The sequence below is a fragment of the Schistocerca serialis genome, chromosome 1 (assembly GCF_023864345.2).
Source record: "Schistocerca serialis cubense isolate TAMUIC-IGC-003099 chromosome 1, iqSchSeri2.2, whole genome shotgun sequence".
Lineage (NCBI taxonomy): Eukaryota > Metazoa > Arthropoda > Insecta > Orthoptera > Acrididae > Schistocerca > Schistocerca serialis.
In genome coordinates, this window is record NC_064638.1 from 363,665,255 (window position 1) to 363,685,430 (window position 20,176).

Sequence of the window (20,176 nt, forward strand, 5' to 3'; positions counted from 1 at the left end):
CACAGGCAGCTCTGCTGCTGTATAATTATTCTTATTTCCTTTCCTTTTCTTTTCTGGCCAGTTATTTTCTTGTCAGTTATTAACATAAATGAGTGAAGCTTTTTCTCACACTACAGAAGATAGCAGCATCATGCCCTTAAAAAAGGGGAGCACACATGGGAGACACAAAAATTCCATTGGCCACATGGCAGACAAATGTGCTGATGAAGTCTGCTGTAGTATGTACGGATGTCTGTGTGTAAGGAACATTAAATATAAGTTCAATTCATAAATGTAAGAGTTTCATTAGGGCTTGCTCTGCCATGAAACCTATGAAAGATGCTTCTTGAACTTTAGAAAATACTGGAGTTATGCTGTTTGTACTAGAATTATCACTCTGAATCTGCCAGTGACATACTGTTTTCACAAAATGAAATTATACACAAAGATTCACATAATTAATTTGCATTATAGTGACTCCCGCAATCATGAAACAAATGTGTACTTTTCCAAACATAATGGTGCCTACTATCATTATCAAACTGAGAGAAATGATCCAAGATGTTAAAATAATGTCATTACAGTGTTTTGTGTCCACTTGAGCCATCATCAGGGTGATATCTGTAACAACAGGTAAACAACTGCCATTGACTTCGTACAATGAAAGCAGACTAGTGTAACGAGACTAAAAGTTGATTAACACTGGACACCATAAAACAAATGATCAAAACATCCACACAGGTTATCAACAGAATGGGATGGAATGGAACGTCAACATCAAGGATTCTCAAAAAGTAAGTTTTGATGCTGACGAGGATGAGGGCATCTGATAATATTATCCTTGCCCATTCACACTTGTTAAAGTAATGGATTCTCTGCATTTGTGTTTTTATTTTTATTGTTTGTTTTGAGATTGCATGAGGGCTTTGATATATGTTCTTCCCCAGAAGATGCTAAACATGAGAAAGGAAACTAAAGTTTTACTGCACCTGAATAAATAAAAAGCCTGCACCAATCGTAAATAAGATGATAACAAGACAATTTTTTATTCAAAAACCTTTCTAATGGTGAAAAAGACAGCTCTACTGAAGAACAACAATTCAGTGATTTCTGACTTAATTTAGTATTTAGGAACAAAAGAAAAACAAAGGATGAAGTAAAAAAGCCTATATGTATTGCCTTCTAAAAATTGTTTCATGTGTTTGTACGTTGCTGTATATTCTTTGAAGTTATTGAATGTTTATGTTTTCTAATATCTGGACAACACCTTTCCTGTACTGTTCTACAAATGGTTCTGCATAGCTTACATCAAACAATGCACGATACTGCACGCATATGAATGTAAAGATTGAATCTGTCAAAAGATTACATAAAAAGATATAGCTGTGATATGACTACAAGTATAAATGCTGGAGTCTCATTTGCTGCTGAACGTGTGTTGAAGTGCACAATATTAGAGACTGATTTTGTTACTGTAGGAGTGCCTGCAATTTTATGTTCTAAATGACTTCCTTTGTTGTAAGCTCATTGATTTTATTAGATAAATGTCTTACCAAGGAACCAAAAAGTAAGTTACATAAAAGAAACATACCACTTTTGTCACGGTGGCTATGTTTTCTTCAACTGGTTTTGAAGGTACTAGAGGTATCTGTGGAGTACCTACAACTGAAAGAAAAAGACAGATCAGTTAATTATGATTTTGTGCATTTTTATGCTAACCAAATTCAGATTTTGGAAACTGAAGGCAGTAAATGTTAATGGTTTGAAGAACAGATTCATAATTTATGATTTGACTAATCATGCACATACACAAATTATGTTGTGCTACTGTTATCTAAACAAGGAGAATTAAGAGTAAATAAAGAAAGATTTGAGTTTATTTTATCTGTAGCATTTCTTACCACATGAAGTTATTATGTGTATTGCGGAACTTTGAATTCTGAATACAACTATTTTACTCATGATCAAATTAAGAGGGTTTTCCAGTGGAATGAGAAACAGGGACCAGTTGGTGTCAAAAGTATATTATTAAGGACTACAAAACGAGATTACCATAAATACAACACAAGCAAAATTAGTCATTATTATGAATCCTATGTCTACACAACTTTTTTATATTCACTTTCAAAAAGTATACTCACTTTTTATCCACAGGGGAAACTCTACATTTACATCCACATCTATATGTTTTGTGTTTTGAAACATTTCTTATCAGCCATGTTTCAAAAGGCACATTTGACTACCGGAATTAATTACCAACTGATCATTTACAGAAATCTTGAGTAAAATAACAAAAATTTTCAAAACAGTGGTTCATTCAGTATTAACTGTTACAAAAAGTCAAATAACTCTCTCTTAATTTCTTGTAAGTATTGTCACAACTTCTATGGAGAACCAGTACATTTTTTTTTAATTAATGAGATTTTCAAACATATACAAGAGAAAGTAATCAGTTGGTTTACCACTCATTCAAAAAATTACTCTTCGAATAGTCTAGAATATAACACGAATCTTACAGTGAAACAGCAAAGAACAGTTTCATAATGAAGTAATTCTAGACAAGTAGTATAGACTATCTATGAATGACAACCAATACTACAAAGTGAACTAGCTAGATTGGTAGAGAAAATATGAAACATATGGATGGAAAAAAATAAGAAACAAAAACTGCTGCAATCTGAACTCACTAGGAGGTCTACCACCTGATCCCTCGGTGGTATCTTCATCATCATCTCCCATTCCAGACCCACTTGATTCCAGATCATCTTTGACCTCATCATTTCCTCCTCCAGAACCTTCCAGTGTATCATCATCAATGTATATGTCATCTTTGGGATTTAAAAAATTGCCACTCTGAAACAAAAATAAAAGGCACATCACGTACATTTTCCTGAAAAATAAAGCAATGCAAAAATTTAAAAAAGACATAAGGAATCCAATTCAAGCTGAGACAGATCTGCCTGTGTATATGATGAAAAACAAATGTTTTAACATATATTGTGATAAATGCTTCCATTATGTATTATTTTATACCAAGCAATAGTCCATTTTTAAGAAGCTGATTACTTTAACAAAGAACAGTGCTTTAATATGCTTTGTACTTACAGTAATCTATCTGAGTGGTAACAACAATTAACTGCATTAGCTAGTACTCTCTTATATTCTTTAATTACAAATACATCATTAGAGGCTCAAAAGTCTATCAGCTGAAAACAAGAGCTCCACGAAGCATCCAGCAGGCAGATGAGATGCTACAGCTGGCCAGCCTCCAAGCTTCTGGAGCAGCCTCAATGGAACACAATCAATCAATACTGCTGCTGCAGCAGCAGGGTAGCCACCACTCCCACCTAACGCTCCCTGCATCTGCACGTTGCTGACAGCTTGCAGTGCACTCTCATACTTACAATTCAAAATGGCAAACTATTTTTAGCATTTAAAAATAACTACAACACTATAAAGAATTATATGTTAAGATTTTCTTGCCTTCTTAGATTGAGAGAAAAAAAAATCATTGTCTTTGCAAAATGTTATTTAACTGGAAATACTTCAAGATTGTGCCTTTTTAAAAAATAGAAACTAAAATAAAAAATAAATAAATAAAATTAAAAAATTGTAGCAAAAAATCCAGAAAATTATGAAACATCATTTCACAAGAAATAGCCGATTTTTCACAAATACCATCTGAGTAGAATTTACAGTAAATGTAATTTCCGGAAATACCCCACCTGTTGTTGTTGTTGTTGTTGTTGTTGTTGTCTTCACACAACAACAACAACAACAACAGGTAGGGAATTTCCGGAAATTACATTTACTGTAAATTCTACTCAGATGGTATTTGTGAAAAATCGGCTATTTCTTGTGAAATGACTTTTCAAAATTTTCTGGATTTTTTGCTACACTTTTTTAATTTTATTTATTTATTTTTTATTTTAGTTTCTATTTTTTTTAAAAGGCATACATTTACAGTAAATGTAATTTCCAGAAATTCCCTACCTAATGTTTATTTTATGTACATTTCAATTAGCATGATACTTCTGATAAGGGTAACAAACTAAATTCATTTTCAAAAAATTCAGTGGCAAGAATTTCATAATAAAATAATTACTTCTCCACACAGTGTCACACATCTGACCATGTAAAAATAAATTTTCATTTGCCTTTTAAACCTGAATATATTTTACAACATTTTTGGAAATTCTAAATTTTGGTAACAGAAGTGAAGTGAGGTCAATACCACTTACAACAGCATCCATAATTAAGTGTACCAGAAAATGTGACTTTTCCAGTTTGTAAACAAGTGCTGAAAACTAAGCAAAACTGTTTGGTGCAATTCCAATACCTTAATTTTTATTTTTCGCCCTGTGTTTCATTTATAACATTATTTTTACCATTATTTTTATTCTTATTGTAATCCAAACAAATACATAATGACTTTTTGTAGTGTCTGCTCATTCCTGTTCACTTAGTGCATTGTGATTAAAATAGATCTACATTCTTGTTATAGAAGCAGATACTGCGATGTGTTCAATTACCGTAGGCCAAGTCTAATTTCATATTGTGCAGAAACAGGTGCAGAGTTTTTTGTGAGCATAACAATTCTATAGTTGAATATGAGGAAATTTTGGTCTGAGCTGCCGGAGTTGGCGGTTGGGTGCGTGAGATGTGCTTGCTTGTGTGAATTAATGGTGTGTGTTTCTCTTTCTTTTTCTGATGAAGGCTGTGGCCGAAAGCTTATGTGCAAGTTTCTTTTAATTGTGCCTGTCTGCAATATAACGTATCATCTTTATGTGAAGTAGCACTACCTTTTCCTACATTGTTGAGTATGAGGAAAGAAATGGTAAACAACCATTTATTTCTAAAACAAAGAATTCATATTCACACAGTTCCCTCATCTTCCTCACCACCACCACCACCACCACCACCACCACCACCACCACCACCACAACTTTTGAAACTACTATTTGATTAGAAAGGGGGAGAGGGACAGCTGGGAGGCAGCTGCAGGTCAAAGACAAAGAATATGGAAAATAAAGCTCAGTATGGTTCCATTAGGAAAAAACATAAAATGTTTGCTTATCAAAGATTGAATAATTGTGTTTAGAAATTCAGCTATATTGGCCTTTCATGTAGAATAAGCCATCATTGAATTCTGAGAGTCATAAAATAATAGTAGCAGTAGCAGTAGCAGTAGTAGTAGTAGTAGTAGTAAACCTTTAATGTCAAACCTGGTTAAGGCAATAAAAAGCCAATTATGCACACAGTTCATATTTTGATGTTATGAAAACAAACATTTGCGTTTCTACCATGAGCAGCTGGTAAGGAGCTGCCAAACACACAAAAATATCAATCACTGACTTTGCAAGGCTAACCAGAATGACCTAACGTAAGTCAAGCATTTACATACATATCAAAGTTCCAAAAATTGTTATTAAAATTCTCTTCACTAACAGTTTTTGGCCTCTTCTGTAAATTCAGTCTTTCTAGTTAGATCCACACTACTTTCAGCTATATTATGGCAAGGTGAAAATTTCTCTTGGCCCTGAGACAGTGTTGGTATCAATGCAATTTTGTGATTAACTTGTTGGTGCACTAAGCACAAAAATGTAAGTAAAGTTGCAGTTTCAGCTATAGAATAATTTTGTTTGCATACCTATTGTAACATTTGTGGTGGGTATCGTTAATGTGATGATTCTAACTGGGAAGGCAGAAGAGATGAATGACTTCATGAAGAATGAGAATGTAAAAATGTTTGAGTTTAGTGAGGTCAGGTGGAAGAGAAAATGCAGAAGGATAATGAGGAAAGTATACATACTTTACTGGAGTGGTAGACTAATGGTGAAAAAATGTTCTAGATATAATAGTAAAACCGAAAACGAAGCATTGGAATAAACAAGTGACACGATGACAAGGGTAAGGACAAGTAACGGAGTGAAGGACTACATCAAGGTATGTACACCAGGAAATAAAGAAGGAAACATCAAGGAATTACTAGAGAAATTAGAGAATGAAATTACAGATGTGGAAGCAACAGCAATGGGTGACTCAAATGCTCCGGTGGGAAACGAAACACTAAGGAAAGAAGAGATAATTAGTCCTCACAGAGATGGAGAAAAATGAGAAAGGAGAGAATTAGCTGATTTTTGGGAAAAAATTATCTGGTTGTTGACAACACATGCTTCAGGAAGAAAAATAGCCAAAAGGTAATAAGGTATTGTTGAGAAGGATGAAGAAAACAAAAATCAGACAACTAATGGGTGTAATTGGACCCCTAGAGAAGTTTTTAATGAGGACTATCTATTAGTGGTGGCAAAGATGAGGACAGGTCAAATGGAAGGCAGAAAGGGAAAAGAAAATGGAAAATGTTAAAACTAGAAGATATGAAGGTACAAGAAAAGTTCAGAAAGTTTCCTTAAGAATAATATCCCAAACACTGAATGTGGAAGTATGAAAGAGAAATGAGGTAAGTTCAAAGACGAATTTGTAAGCTCTACAGAGAACATCTGTGGCAGAATGTCTGGAAGGGTGAAGGATACAGAGACATGATGGTGAGCAGGTGAAAGAAGCAGTAAAAGAAAAGAAAAAATTATGAGTAGAATGTAACAGAGGCTAAAAGGAAGATAGGAAAAGGAAACAACAGGAAAGCAAATAGAAAGGTAAGACAGTGGTAGCGGAAGGAAGTGGAAAAGTTGGAATTCACACAAGAGCTGGAAAAGGATGTTAATGGAAGTAAAAGGATGCTGTATGGAATTACAAGGAACGGACAGAAGGAAATCACTTACACAAAGCTGATAAAGGGAGAAGGTAAGAGCCATGATACAACCAGACGAGATTAGGAAAACGTATACAGAGTACTTTGACAAACTGATAAAAATAGTAAAAAATAGCAATGGGAAGTAAACAGAAGTATGGCAGGGGAACCTGTACCTGGAAGAATAAAAAGATAGGGGACGTGGATCTGGAAAAAGAAAAATCACAATGTTAGAAGGGTACCTAGCAGTTAGAAGAATGAAAACAGGAAATGCAGCTGGGATTGATGAAATTAGTGTGAGGATGATAAAGGCATCTGGATCTACTGGGATACACACATCATATAGGCTGCCAAGATACAGATGGACTCTGAAAAGTGTGCCAGAAGAGAAGTAAAATGGTATAATAATTCCATTGCTCTAGAAGGGAGATGAAAGTATGTGGCAACTATTGAGCGATCACACTCACATCACATATAACAAAAATAATGAAGAAGGTACTAGAAAGAAGGGTGAAGGAAAAAGTGAAAGATCAGTTAGAAGAGGAGCAGTATGGTTTCTGACAATGCAGATCAAAAGAAGACCCAGTCTGTACTATAAGACAATTGATAAAAAGGCATTGGGAGTATGGGAACATCAAGTGGCAACATTTCTTGACTTAGTGAAAGGATATGTTATTGTCCACAGGCAATCTCGGAGTGAAAGATAGCTGGAAAATAAACAACCTAAACTGTTCAAGCGATGTATGACGAAAGCTTCAGTTACGCACAGACCCACATTTGAAGAACTGATGGGGCATGCACGTGCACGCGCACACACGCACATGCAGAGAGAGAGAGAGAGAGAGAGAGAGAGAGAGAGAGAGAGAGAGAGAGAGAGAGAGATATGGACTACTTTAAGTATCTACAATTTGAGCTAATGCAAATGCAAGGATGAAGACGGAAATTAACAAAAGAGTACATCAGAGCAATGCATTTTATCAGTGTGTCAGGGACTTAGTTTGAGGAAGGGAGATGTCAATGAAGTGTAAGGAAGTGCTGTACAAGATGTACTTTACACCAATACTGACATATGCTTCGGAGGCCTCGCCAATGAAAATGAGAGGGGACAGTAGAATCCAAGCCAGTAGCATGAAACTCCTAAGACGACCAGGGGAGACAGAGAGAGAAATAAAGATGTTTGGAAGGAAACTGAAGTAGAAAAGCTGAATGACAGAACTGAGAAGAGTAGGTTTTACACATCCAAAGAAAATAAAAGATAGAAGAATATGAAAACCACTGATGGAGGCCTTTTTAAAGTAGTCACCGTGAACTTTTTTTGTTCAAATTTATAAGACTGGAATACCATTCCAAGTGAAGTGTCATAGTGGTCAAATGAGGAGCATTGTATAATCAGAGGTTAAACATAAACAAAATAATTAAGACCTAGGAATATCAGTTGGAAGAGTAATGTCCATTTTGAAGTAACAAATAAGATTAGTTCAAGATCTATAATCCAAATGTTAAATGTTGACCAAAAGAAAACCAAAAAAAGAAATTTCGAAGCAATGTTTTAAAAATTTTAAATAAATTAATCTAATCCCCCCCCCCCCCCATCCATGAACCATGGACCTCACCATTTGTCGGGAAGCTTTTGTGCCTCAGTAGTATGGACAGCCATACTGTAGATGCAACCACAACGAATGGGTATCTGTTGAGAGAAACATGTGGCTCCTGAAGAGGGGGGGCAGCAGCCTGGATAATTGACTAATCTGGCCTCGTAACATCAATGAAAATGGTCTTGCCGTATGATTAAATAATGATGGAATCCTCTTGGGTAAAATATTCTGGACGTAAAATAGAACCCCATTCAGATCTCCAGATGGTGACTACTCTGGAGGATGTTGTTATCAGGAGAAACAAAACCAGTGTTCTATGAAAAATTTTAAAAATGAAATGGATAGGTTAAAGTTATATATAGTGCGAATTAGTGCAGTTTGGTGGCACGAGGAATAGGCTTTCTAGCCAGGTGAACACAGGGTTGTAAATACAAAATCAAATATGGGTAATGCAGGCATATACCTAATAATGAATAAAAACTAGGAATGTGGATAAGTTACTATGAACAGCATAGTGAATGCATTATTGTAGCCAAGAGAGAGACGATGCCCACATCACAACAGTAGCACAAGTTTATATCATAGATAGCTTTGCAGATGAAGAAATTGAAGAAGTGTATGACGAGATAAAAGAAATTTTCCAGATAGGATAGAGGAGACAAAAATTTGATTGTGATGGGAGACTGGATTTGAGGTAGGAAACGAAAGGGAAGGAATGAACGAGGACGCTGCTTGGTAGAATTTTGCACAGAGCACAATTTTATCATAGCTGACACTTGGTTTAAGAATCATGAAAGAAGGCTGTATACATGGAAGAGACATGGAGAAAATGGAAGGTTTCAGATTGATTATATAATGGTAAGCCAGAGATTTTGGAACCAGATTTTAAATTGTAAGACATTTCCAGGGGCAGATGTGGACTCTGACCACAATCTATTTGTTATGAACTGTACACTGAACCTGAGGAAACTGAAGAAAGGTAGGAATTTAAGGAGATGGGTCCTGGTAAGCTGAATGAACCAGGGGTTGTAGAGAGTTTCAGAGGGAGCATTAGGGAACAATTGAAAGTAGCAGGGGAAAGGAAAACAATAGAAGAAGAAGAAGAAGAAGAAGAAGAAGAAGAAGAATAGGTAACTTCAAGAGATTAAATAGTGAAGGCAGCAGAGCCGTAAGTAGGTAAAACAATGAGGGCTAGTATAAATCCTTGTGTAATAGAAGAGGTATTCAATTTAACTGATGAAAGGAGAAAATATAAAAATGCAGTTAATTAAGCAGGTGAAAGGGAATATGAAGTCTAAACAAGAAAGAGACTGACAGTAAATACAAAATAGCTAAGCAGGAATGTCTACAGGGCAATGTAAGGATTTATTTAATTGGATAGATAAACCTGAAGAATATTTTATCTATACAATTAAATAATTTTGTCAATAACTGATTGTTTTCTTTGTTATAAATGTAAGGATTTAGAAACATTTATCACTAGGGGAAAGACAGACACTGTCTACAGGAAAACCAGTTCTAAGCAAAGAAGGGAAAGCAGAAAGTTGGAAGGAGTATACAGAGGATCTATTCAAGGAAGATGTGCTTGAGTGCAATATTATGGAAATGAGGGAAGCCGTAGATGAAAATGAGATGGGAGATATGATACCGTGTGAAGAATTTGAGAGAGCACTGAAAGACCTAAGTCTAAACAAGGCCCCAGGAGTGGACACCAGTCCATCAGAGCTACCGATAGCCTTGGGAGAGCCAATCAAGACAAAACTCTTCCATCTGGTGTACAAGATGTACGAGACAGGCAAAATACCCCTCAGACTTCAAGAAGAGTATAATAATTCGTGCTGACAGGTGTTAAAACTACCAAACTATCAGTTTAATACGTAAATAAGCACTCCGTCTTCAGGCCACGAGTGGCCTACCGGGACCATCCGACCGACGTGTCATCCTCAGGTGAGGATGCGGATAGGTGGGGCGTGGGGGTCAGCACACCACTCTCCCGGCAGTTATGATGGTATTCTTGACCGGAGCCGCTAATATTCGGTCGAGTAGCTCCTCAATTGGCATCACGAGGCTGAGTGCACCCCGAAAAATGGCAACAACGCATGGCGGCTGGATGGTCACCCATCCAAGTGCCGGCCACGCCCAACAGCGCTTAACTTCGGTGATCTCACGGGAATCGGTGTATCCAATGTGGCAAGGACGTTGCCAGTTTAATAAGTAACAAGTGCAAAATACTAACATGCATCCTTTACAGAAGAACGGAAAAAACTGGCAGAAGCTTACCTCAAGGAAGAACTGTTTGCATTTAAGAGAAATGCAGGAACACAGGAGGAAATACTGACCCTGCGTCTTCTCACAAAAGATAGGTTAAGGAAAGACAAATCTATGTTGATAGCATTCGTAGCCTTAAAGAAAGCTTTTGACAGTGTTGACTTGAACACTCTTTGAAATTCAAAAGGTGGTATGGGTGAAGCGCAGGGAGCAAAAGGCTATTTACAAATTGTGTAAAAACCGGATGATAGTTATAAAAAGCAAGGGGCATAAAAAGGGAAGCAGTGGTTGAGAAGGGAGTGAGACAGGGTTGTAGCCTATCCCTGATGTCTGTACATTGACCATACAGTAAACGAAACAAAAGAAAAATTTGAAGTCCAGGGGGAAGAAATAAAAACTTGGAGGTTTGCCAATGACATTGTAACTCTGTCGGAAACAGCAAAGGACCTGGAAGAGCAATTGAACGGAATCAACAGTGTCTTGAGAGGAGGACATAATATGAACATCAACAAAAGCAAAAGGGGAAAATGGAATGTAGTCAAATTAAATCAGGTGATGCTGAGGGAGGTAGATTAGGAAATGAGACACAAAGTCGTAGATGAGTTTTGATATTTGGGCAGAAAAATAACTGATGTTGGTCGAAGCGGAGAGATATAAAATGTAGAGTGGCAATGGCAAGGAAAGCGTTTCTGAAGAAGTGAAATTTGTTGACATCAAGCCCAGATTTGTGTGTCAGGAAATCTTTCCCAAAGTATCTGAATGGAGTGCAGCCATGTATGCAAGTGAAAAATGGATGATAAACAGTTTAGACAAAAAGAGAATAGAAGCTTTTGGAATGTGGTGCTAGAGAAGAATTCTGAAGATTAGATGGGTAGATCATGTAACTAACGAGGAGGTACTGAACTGAATTCGGGAGACAAGGAATTTGTAGCATAATTTGGGATCGGTTAATGGGACACAATCTGAGACATCAAAGGATCACCAGTTTAGTACTGGAGGGAATTGTGGGGGGTAAAAATAGGATAGGGACTCCAAGAGATGACTAGAATAAGCAGATTCAGAAGGATGTAGGTTGCTGTAGTTACTCAGAGTGGATAGACTAGCATGGAGGACTAGCATGTCAGAGTGAAGACCACAACAACAACACAACCTAACTTAAGCTTTTGCTATTTCAATTCATAAAAAAACTGAGTGCACTTTCAACATAGAAAGTGTTTCTTAGCTTTTGCATCTATGTGATGGACAAAAAACTTATAACTATCATTTTCTTTGAGATGTGTTTTTGTGGCATAGTCATGGAAGGGAATGATATGTATTTATGTTGCGAACGGCTCATTTCTGTAGTCTCCCAAAAAAATTCCTGCTTCACAGCAAAATGATGTGTACAAATCTCACCCACGCCCTATTTCTTTCATTTAGTCAGTACCTATCATAAAGGGGTTCCATTAGTAACTGTGGTGATTAACATAAACCGAGCTTTTCAAAAGTTGTTTTTAAGAAATTGTGTTCCATTCCTCCATCCATTCCTATTCTGTGAAACTAATACTCTCACTCAGATACCTTGTACACTCCTGCGTATGTATAGCAATTACAGCACCACTGTTGCCCAAACAGATGTAGTGATCACAGAGAGAGAGGTTTACTGCACTAGAGAGTAATCACATGCTTGATGTTAACTATGATGGCCTTACAGAAAAGTGAAAGTCAGTATTTTTCATATCAAGCCAGTGAATATAGGAAATGATTAAATTCTGAGGTTCACTCTTTTTGTGTCTTTTAGAAAAATTTTACATTTGTACGAAGACCTAAACAATATACAAATTTGCAAGAAGCATATATATATATAAGGCAAATATTAAACTGAACATTTTGAGTGGCTCTCTTGCAAGAGAAAGCGTAACAGGAAAAGTATACTTTAAAAAAAATTGAAAACTGCAGTTCCCCAATATATCACTTACAAAAAAAAAAAAAAACAACACATTATTTAACTGCTGAGACTAAAAATGGGGCATTCAAATTACTCTTCTTGTTTGACATTTCAAATGCCGAGAGATGGCTAAAAAAGAAAAAAAAGCTGAGAAATACATGAGCTGCTGATGCATTCTTTTATTCTGACTTTGCCTTTTTTAGCTTCTGAATTTAACTATCAATGTAACTGGATATGAGTAAATAACGTTAACAGTGCAAATGCGGCCATTTTTTATCATCATTGAAGTGGATGTTATAGACCGAAAAGTTTGACTATTAGGGTGCTAAATTACGGAATACAGAACCACTGGTAATAAGTGACTTTATGACAATAGCTACGATGTTATAAATGCAGGCGGTCAGTAAGTCAGATGAGATGAGATGAAAACTGTACATGACCTTAGTAACTGTTGATTCGCAGTATCTGGCTTTTGTATATTGCTGACGTACCGTATGTTTCCCTGGAGAATTAGTGTAACGTGCATTTATTTCTATGTTTAGTTACTGAAAACGAAAACGTTTTCATAACATGTATTTAACAAGGATTCTGTCACGTTGTCCTAGAGAAGCTGGTTTATCCCATAAATTTAGATGTAAGTTTTAGACAAACCTTTTACCAGAAAAGTGCGTTTATTTTTAAAAACCACGGCTCTCCGCCCAAATTATGAATTGCGTATGAAGATATATAAACACAAACGTATGTATATCGTTACATTTTGGTTCGACAGAGCGACGAATCGCGCACCCTCTTAAGAGTGTTACATAGTACTCTCAAACGCTGGTAGGTGGCGCGCACTTCGCTTTTCGACGGTAGTCGGAGCGCATGCGCTCTACAATACAAAGTTGATGCGGTAGAGGTTCGTTCTCTCTCTCTCTCTCTCTCTCTCTCTCTCTCTCAGCAATTCGTCGCCAAGTCGGGTGATTCTTTCGCAGACCGCACCTGCATGGGCAAATCGCTGATTGCAGCGATCGATCGCCGATCTCTGGGAAATCTCAAGCAAACTGATGGATGCGGTAAATGTGTTTCATTTCGCTGTGAGAAAGCGAAGAGTGAGAACTTTTACGTTAATATTTATGGCTATTCTCTGAGCACAAAGCCTAAATTGCCATTCATATTATACACACGACGATACCCTTAGTGATTAGCAATTTGAATATTGTGATGTAGAAAAATAGATATTCGTGGGACGTTCATAGCTACAGGTCCGACATACGGGACTCCATCTGGTGACATCCTAGTTGCTTGAGAAATATCTATAAGCATTATTATGGTTTTTAACTTCTAAACAGAATCAAGATAAAATTACGTGGACATTTTAATCTAAATGTTTGGTCATTCCTATTCTACAACTGTATTGAGGTGCGTTTTCATTTCATACAATCTAAAATCTCCCTCGTACAGTTTACAGTAACGATGTTTCAGAAGCGCTGTGTAAATACTTTAACACGAACTAAAAGACGAATATCTAAAAAGGAATTGACAACTAACAAAGATTTGTGATGTACAGACTGGAACCACATGCGCAACACACTTGGCTTCAATTTAAAGAGTGCTGTGTTCTTTAGCATGGCCTTTATTTTCTAGGACCAACGCTTCAAAACAAATTTAATTATTGCAATTCGCGTTTGTAATGTATTTTTTGCAAGTATCACCAGACAAATAAAGAGCTACTGCTACCGCTGCTAAACATACTTCGTTTTCCACGGTAGATTTCATCGTGAGTGGCGGTCGAAAATACTGGATGAAAATGTTTGATAATCACTCGTGAGTAGCGGTTTCAAAACTAACGACCGCTTGCAGGCGATGCAGCCAGCATCATGAACACTAAAATTTCAATACTACGCCAAAGTCCAGATTAAAATCGCATCTTATTTCTAATATGTACCGATCATGCTATTGTAATATCTGAATACATCTTTTAGGTCCCGACTGTCTTGGATATCTGTGAGCCTCAGCTGCCCACCAATGAAGAAATTACAATCCAAAAGTGAACGTCGGGCATCTTCAGTACGTAACTAATCAAAAATATGTACATCACGCATTAACGACATGTATAAACTGGATCTTTAATTGTACAGCACGCTACTGTTCTCGCCGATGGCTTTCACGGTCAATGTTGTTGAAACTTCTGTAATTTTTTCGGGAACTACCCAAACGGAAATGTGATAAACCGTAAAAAAGTTTTTAACAATGCAGCCAATTCTAAGACAAAAAACGATGCATCACCGAGGAATTATCCGAATAGGACGCAAATCGGTAGAGGTGTACAGAAAAAAATGAACGCTGTTTCAGAAAAACTTGATTTATTCAAGACAAAGAGCTTCACAATCTGAGCAAGTCAATAATAACGAGTGGCCCACTTCTGGACCTTATGCAAGCAGGTATCGGCTTGGCATTGACTGATAGAATTGTTGGAAGTCCTCCTGACGGATATCGTCCCGAATTCCGTTCAGTTGACGCCTTGCAGCGTCAAAATCCTAAGATGGTTGGAGGGCCCTGTTCATAATGCTCCAAACGTTCTCAATTTACGACACATACGGCGGCCTTGCTGCCTAGAGTGGGTTTTGGCAAGAAGGAAGGCATGCAGTAGAAACTGTCGCCGTATGCGGGCGGGCATTATCTTGCTGAAATGTAAGCCCCGGATTGCTTGCCGTGAAGAGCTACAAAACGAGGTGTAGAATATCGTCGATGTATCGCTGTGCTGAATGGGTGCCACGGATGCAACCAAACGAGTCCTGCTAAGAACCGAATTTGTAATCCCAGGCCATAAGCCTCGTTTGTCGGGATTGCAAGCGAGAGCCGAGTAACTGCTTGCATGGGGGTCGGAGGTAGATCAACGTCTTATTGACTTTCTCAATTTGTAAAGCTCATTATCCTGGAATAAATCGTAAAATGTTTCTGAAATTGCCATCATTTGCACGTCTGTACAGGTACATCGCATCTACCGATTTTCGTCCCATTCAGATAATTCCTTCACCGTACGTCTATACAAGGGCGATGTACTTGAGGACAATATTATGGAAATGGAAGAGGATGTAGATGAAGATGAAATGGGAGATACGATACTGCGTGAAGAGTTTGACAGAGCACTGAAAGACCTGAGTCGAAGCAAGACCCCGGGGGTAGACAACATTCCATTGGAACTACTGACGGCCTTGGGAGAGCCAGTCCTGACAAAACTCTACCATCTGGTGAGGAAGATGTATGAGACAGGTGAAATACCCTCAGACTTCAAGAAGAATATAATAATTCCAATCCCAAAGAAAGCAGGTGTTGACAGATGTGAAAATTACCGAACTATAAGTTTAATAAGTCACAGCTGCAAAATACTGACACGAATTCTTTACAGACGATTGGAAACACTGGTAGAAGCCGACCTCGGCGAAGATCAGTTTGGATTCCGCAGAAATATTGGAACACGTGAGGCAATAGTGACCCTACGACTTATCTTAGAAAATAGATTAAGGAAAGGCAAACCTACATTTCTAGCATTTGTGGACTTAGAGAAAACTTTTGACAATGTTGACCGGAATACTCTCTTTCAAATTCTAAAGGTGGCAGGGGTAAAATACAGGGAGCGAAAGGCTATTTACAATTTGTACAGAAGCCAGATGGCAGTTACAAGAGTCGAGGGGCATGAAAGGGAAACAGCGGTTGGGAAGGGAGTGAGACAGGGTTGTAGCCTCTCCCCGATGTTATTCAATCTGTATATTGAGAAAGCGGTAAAGGAAACAAAAGAAAAATTCAGAGTAGGTATTAAAGTCCATGGAGAAGAAATAAAAACTTTGAGGTTCGCCGATGACATTGTAATTCTGTCAGAGACAGCAAAGGACTTGAAAGAGCAGTTGAACGGAATGGACAGTGTCTTGAAAGGAGGATATAAGATGAACATCAACAAATGCAAAACGAGGATAATGGAATGTAGTCGAATTAAGTTGGGTGATGCTGAGGGAATTAGATTAGGAAATGAGACACTTAAAGTAGTAAAGGAGTTTTGCTATTTGGGGAGTAAAATAACTGATGATGGTCGAAGTAGAGAGGATATAAAATGTAGACTGGCAATGGCAAGGAAAGCGTTTCTGAAGAAGAAAAATTTGTTAACATCGAGCATAGATTTAAATGTCAGGAAGTCGTTTCTGAAAGTATTTGTATGGAGTGTAGCCATGTATGGAAGTGAAACGTGGACGATAAATAGCTTAGACAAGAAGAGAATAGAAGCTTTCGAAATGTGGTGCTACAGAAGAATGCTGCAGATTAGATGGGTAGATCACATAACTAATGAAGAGATACTGAATAGGATTGGGGAGAAGAGAAGTTTGTGGCACAACTTAACTAGAAGAAGGGAATGGTTGGTAGAACAAGTTCAGAGGCATCAAGGGATCACCAATTTAGTATTGGAGGGCAGCGTGGAGGGTAAAAATGGTAGAGGGAGACCAAGAGATGAATACACTAAACAGATTCAGAAGGATGTAGGTTGCAGTAGGTACTGGGAGATGAAGAAGCTTGCACAGGATAGAGTAGCATGGCGAGCTGCATCAAACCAGTCTCAGGACTGAAGACTACAACAACAACGTCTTTTTCGTGTCCAACCACCACCAGCAGAAAATAACATCAGTAGTCGCACACAGCTGGTGGACGCGCGTGCCCAGCGATTATGGAAGGCGTGCCTTATTAGGACAGGCACAGACAGCACTCTGCTTTCTTTGCAGCCCAAGGCCGGCGGCGCTGCGGCCGGACACACAGGGAGGGCGCATTCCTCATGGAACCGGCAGTTGGCGCCACTGCAGTCTCGCCTGGTCCCTCCCACCATGGCCGTGGCGGAGAAGTGGGAGGGGGGGGGTGTGTGGGGGGGGGTGGATACTACACAAGTGAGAAACCGTGCCGTCCTTCTGGGAACGCGGCGCCGCTGCTGTTTACTTGCTGTATGCTGCCGCCACTCTGCGAGTTCTGTGATGTGCATGACGCCGCTGCTGTGCCCTGTTACTGTCTCTACTTCGCTTGTGTCTTTCATAAGAACCTACAGCTTTACTATCACTTCTCCTTTGATCTATCTCTAACAACTGCGGTGCAGATTGTATACAAAGAAGAACGGAATCCTTTTACATATTAACCCCCGAAGTCGATGACAAGCTTGTGTGAATGCTCTGAAAAGCTAATCATTTGCATGTCAAATCGTCATACACTACTGGCCATTAAAATTGCTACACCACGAAGATGACGTGCTACAGACGCGAAGTCTAACCGACAGGAAGATGATGTGATATGCAAATGATTAGCTTTTCAGAGCATTCACACAAGATTAGCGCCGGTGGCGACACCTACAACGTGCTGACATTAGGAAAGTTTCCAACCGATTTCTCATACAAAAACAGCAGTTGACCGGCGTTGCCTGGTGAAACGTTGTTGTGATGTCTCGTGTAAGGAGGAGAAATGCGTACCATCACGTTTCCGACTTTGATAAAGGTCGGATTGTAGCCTATCGCAATTGCGGTTTATCGTATCTCGACATTACTGCTCGCGTTGGAATCGGTGGGTTCAGGAGGGCAATACGGAATGCCGTGCTGGACCCCAAAGGCCTCGTACCACTAGCAGTCGAGATGACAGGCATCTTATCCGCATGGCTGTAACGGATCGTGCAGACACGTCTCGATCCCTGAGTCAACAGATGGGGACGTTTGCAAGACAACAACCATGGTGTACTCGACGACGAACCTAGGTGCACGAATGGCACAACGTCATCTTTTCGGATGAATCCAGGTTCTGTTTACAGCATCATGATGGTGGCATCCGTGTTTGGCGACATCACGGTGAACGCACATTGGAAGCGTGTATTCGTCATCGCCATACTGGCGTATCACCCGGCGTGATGGTATGGGGTGCCATTGGTTACACGTCTCGGTCACCTCTTGTTCGCATTGACGGCACTTTGAACAGTGGACGTTACATTTCAGATGTGTTACGACACGCGTGGCTCTACGCTTCATTCGATCCCTGCGAAACCCTACATTTCAGCAGGATAACGCACGACCGCATGTTTCAGGTCCTGTGCAGGCCTTTCTGGATACAGAAGATGTTCGACTGCTGCCCTGGCCAGCATTCTCCAGATCTCTCACCAATTGAAAACGTCTGGTCATTGGTGGCCGAGCAACTGGCTCGTCACAAAACGCCAGTCACTACTGTTGATGAACTGTGGTACCGTTTTGAAGCCGCATAGGCAGCTGTACCTGTACACACCATCCACGCTCTGTTTGACTCAATGCCCAGGCGTATCAAGGCCTTTATTACGGCCAGAGGTGGTTGTTCTGGGTACTGATTTTTCAGGATCTATGCACCCAAATTGTGTGATAATGTAATCACATGTCAGTTCTAGTATAATATATTTGTGTAGCAATTTTAATGGCCAGTAGTGTATATGCCCGAGAACTAGTGTACGCGGATAGCGTTGACATGGAGGAGAGCTTGTGGCTTTTACACCACATACCTGTCCATATTTATTACATGATGTTGTTATGTAATAACGCACAGTATAGGAAAAGTTTGTTACGGGAGGCTAGCGAGTAGGTAGGATCAAAAGGAAGACTTACCGAACGACCCGACAGACGGTCGCATAGCGTGAGAACGGCTGTGTGACCAAGAGCCGTATCGTACTGGAGCAGATAAAGACAGTGGGGATTCACCTACAACGCTGAGCACCAAAATGTGGATCTTTTATTATTTAATGTTTAAATATTAATATGCAGCTCCAACCGTGCTGGTGACGTTACTTGCACTGAGAACTTATTAGTAATAATCTCAGTATCACTCAGTTCGCCAGGAAATAGTAATTACAAGTTTTAGTTACTGTCAGCGCTTAACAATGGAAAGGATAGACCAACCAGAAGTGCGCCTTGAAAGGGCAGGCGCCAAACTGTTGAGGTAGCGCACAACCAGCCCGCGTTCGGTTTCCACGGAGGTAATACATGAATATGTGTATGAATAATCGATAAAGGTCCCTCGGAAGACGTACTTGTGCCACCTCATGTTGATTCTAAGATCTTGTGAAGCATTTCCGTGCCTCTTGCGGTGCTCGGGAACTAATTATTAATGACCGGGAATATTGTTACGAATATTAACGACAGACTGGCCCTAGCAACCATTTCACTAATTTTATCTTTGGACAATAAAGCAAAATTAGTTGGCATCCTAACGATTTACAATTCTCATCATTATCAGCATTTAAACCTATCCTCTTGTCGCGTTATTACGCACTGTTTATGGCACAGGCGTTAGAGCTCGCGACCGACGGAGTAGAAACCAAGCGCGATAACGCCTCTGAGACGTATTCAGACGACGTGAGGCAAGTAAATTGCCACCGGTTGTGCTAGGGGAAGTGATCGTTGACGTTTCTTGCTGAAATCAACCATGCTTGTTAATCCCGGCCATCTTTAAGGAAGGTAACTTCATTTACTGTAACCCACTGCGTAGCTTATGTGGTGAAAAATACATTTACTGCGAGACTACATTTTACCGCCGCCACTAATATTCCTTACACGCTAATGACAAGTTCCCTGTGAACTAGGGGGGCGAGGGCAAGGGGCGGGAATCTGTGAGGCTCTGTGACGCTCCCTCCATTAAAAA

General features: G+C 39.1%; 1 protein-coding gene across 1 annotated transcript in view; it reads right to left on the bottom strand.

The window, feature by feature from the left end:
- The window catches only part of LOC126470400 (syndecan), a 244,098-nt gene that overhangs the window by 5,517 nt on the left and 218,405 nt on the right, over positions 1-20,176 (bottom strand). The window contains exons 2-3 of the mRNA XM_050098249.1: positions 2,667-2,832; positions 1,571-1,644 (exon numbers count right to left, since the gene is read on the bottom strand). Of these exons, the coding sequence (XP_049954206.1) occupies positions 1,571-1,644; positions 2,667-2,832 (240 nt within the window). The remainder of the gene's footprint in view (positions 1-1,570; positions 1,645-2,666; positions 2,833-20,176) is intronic.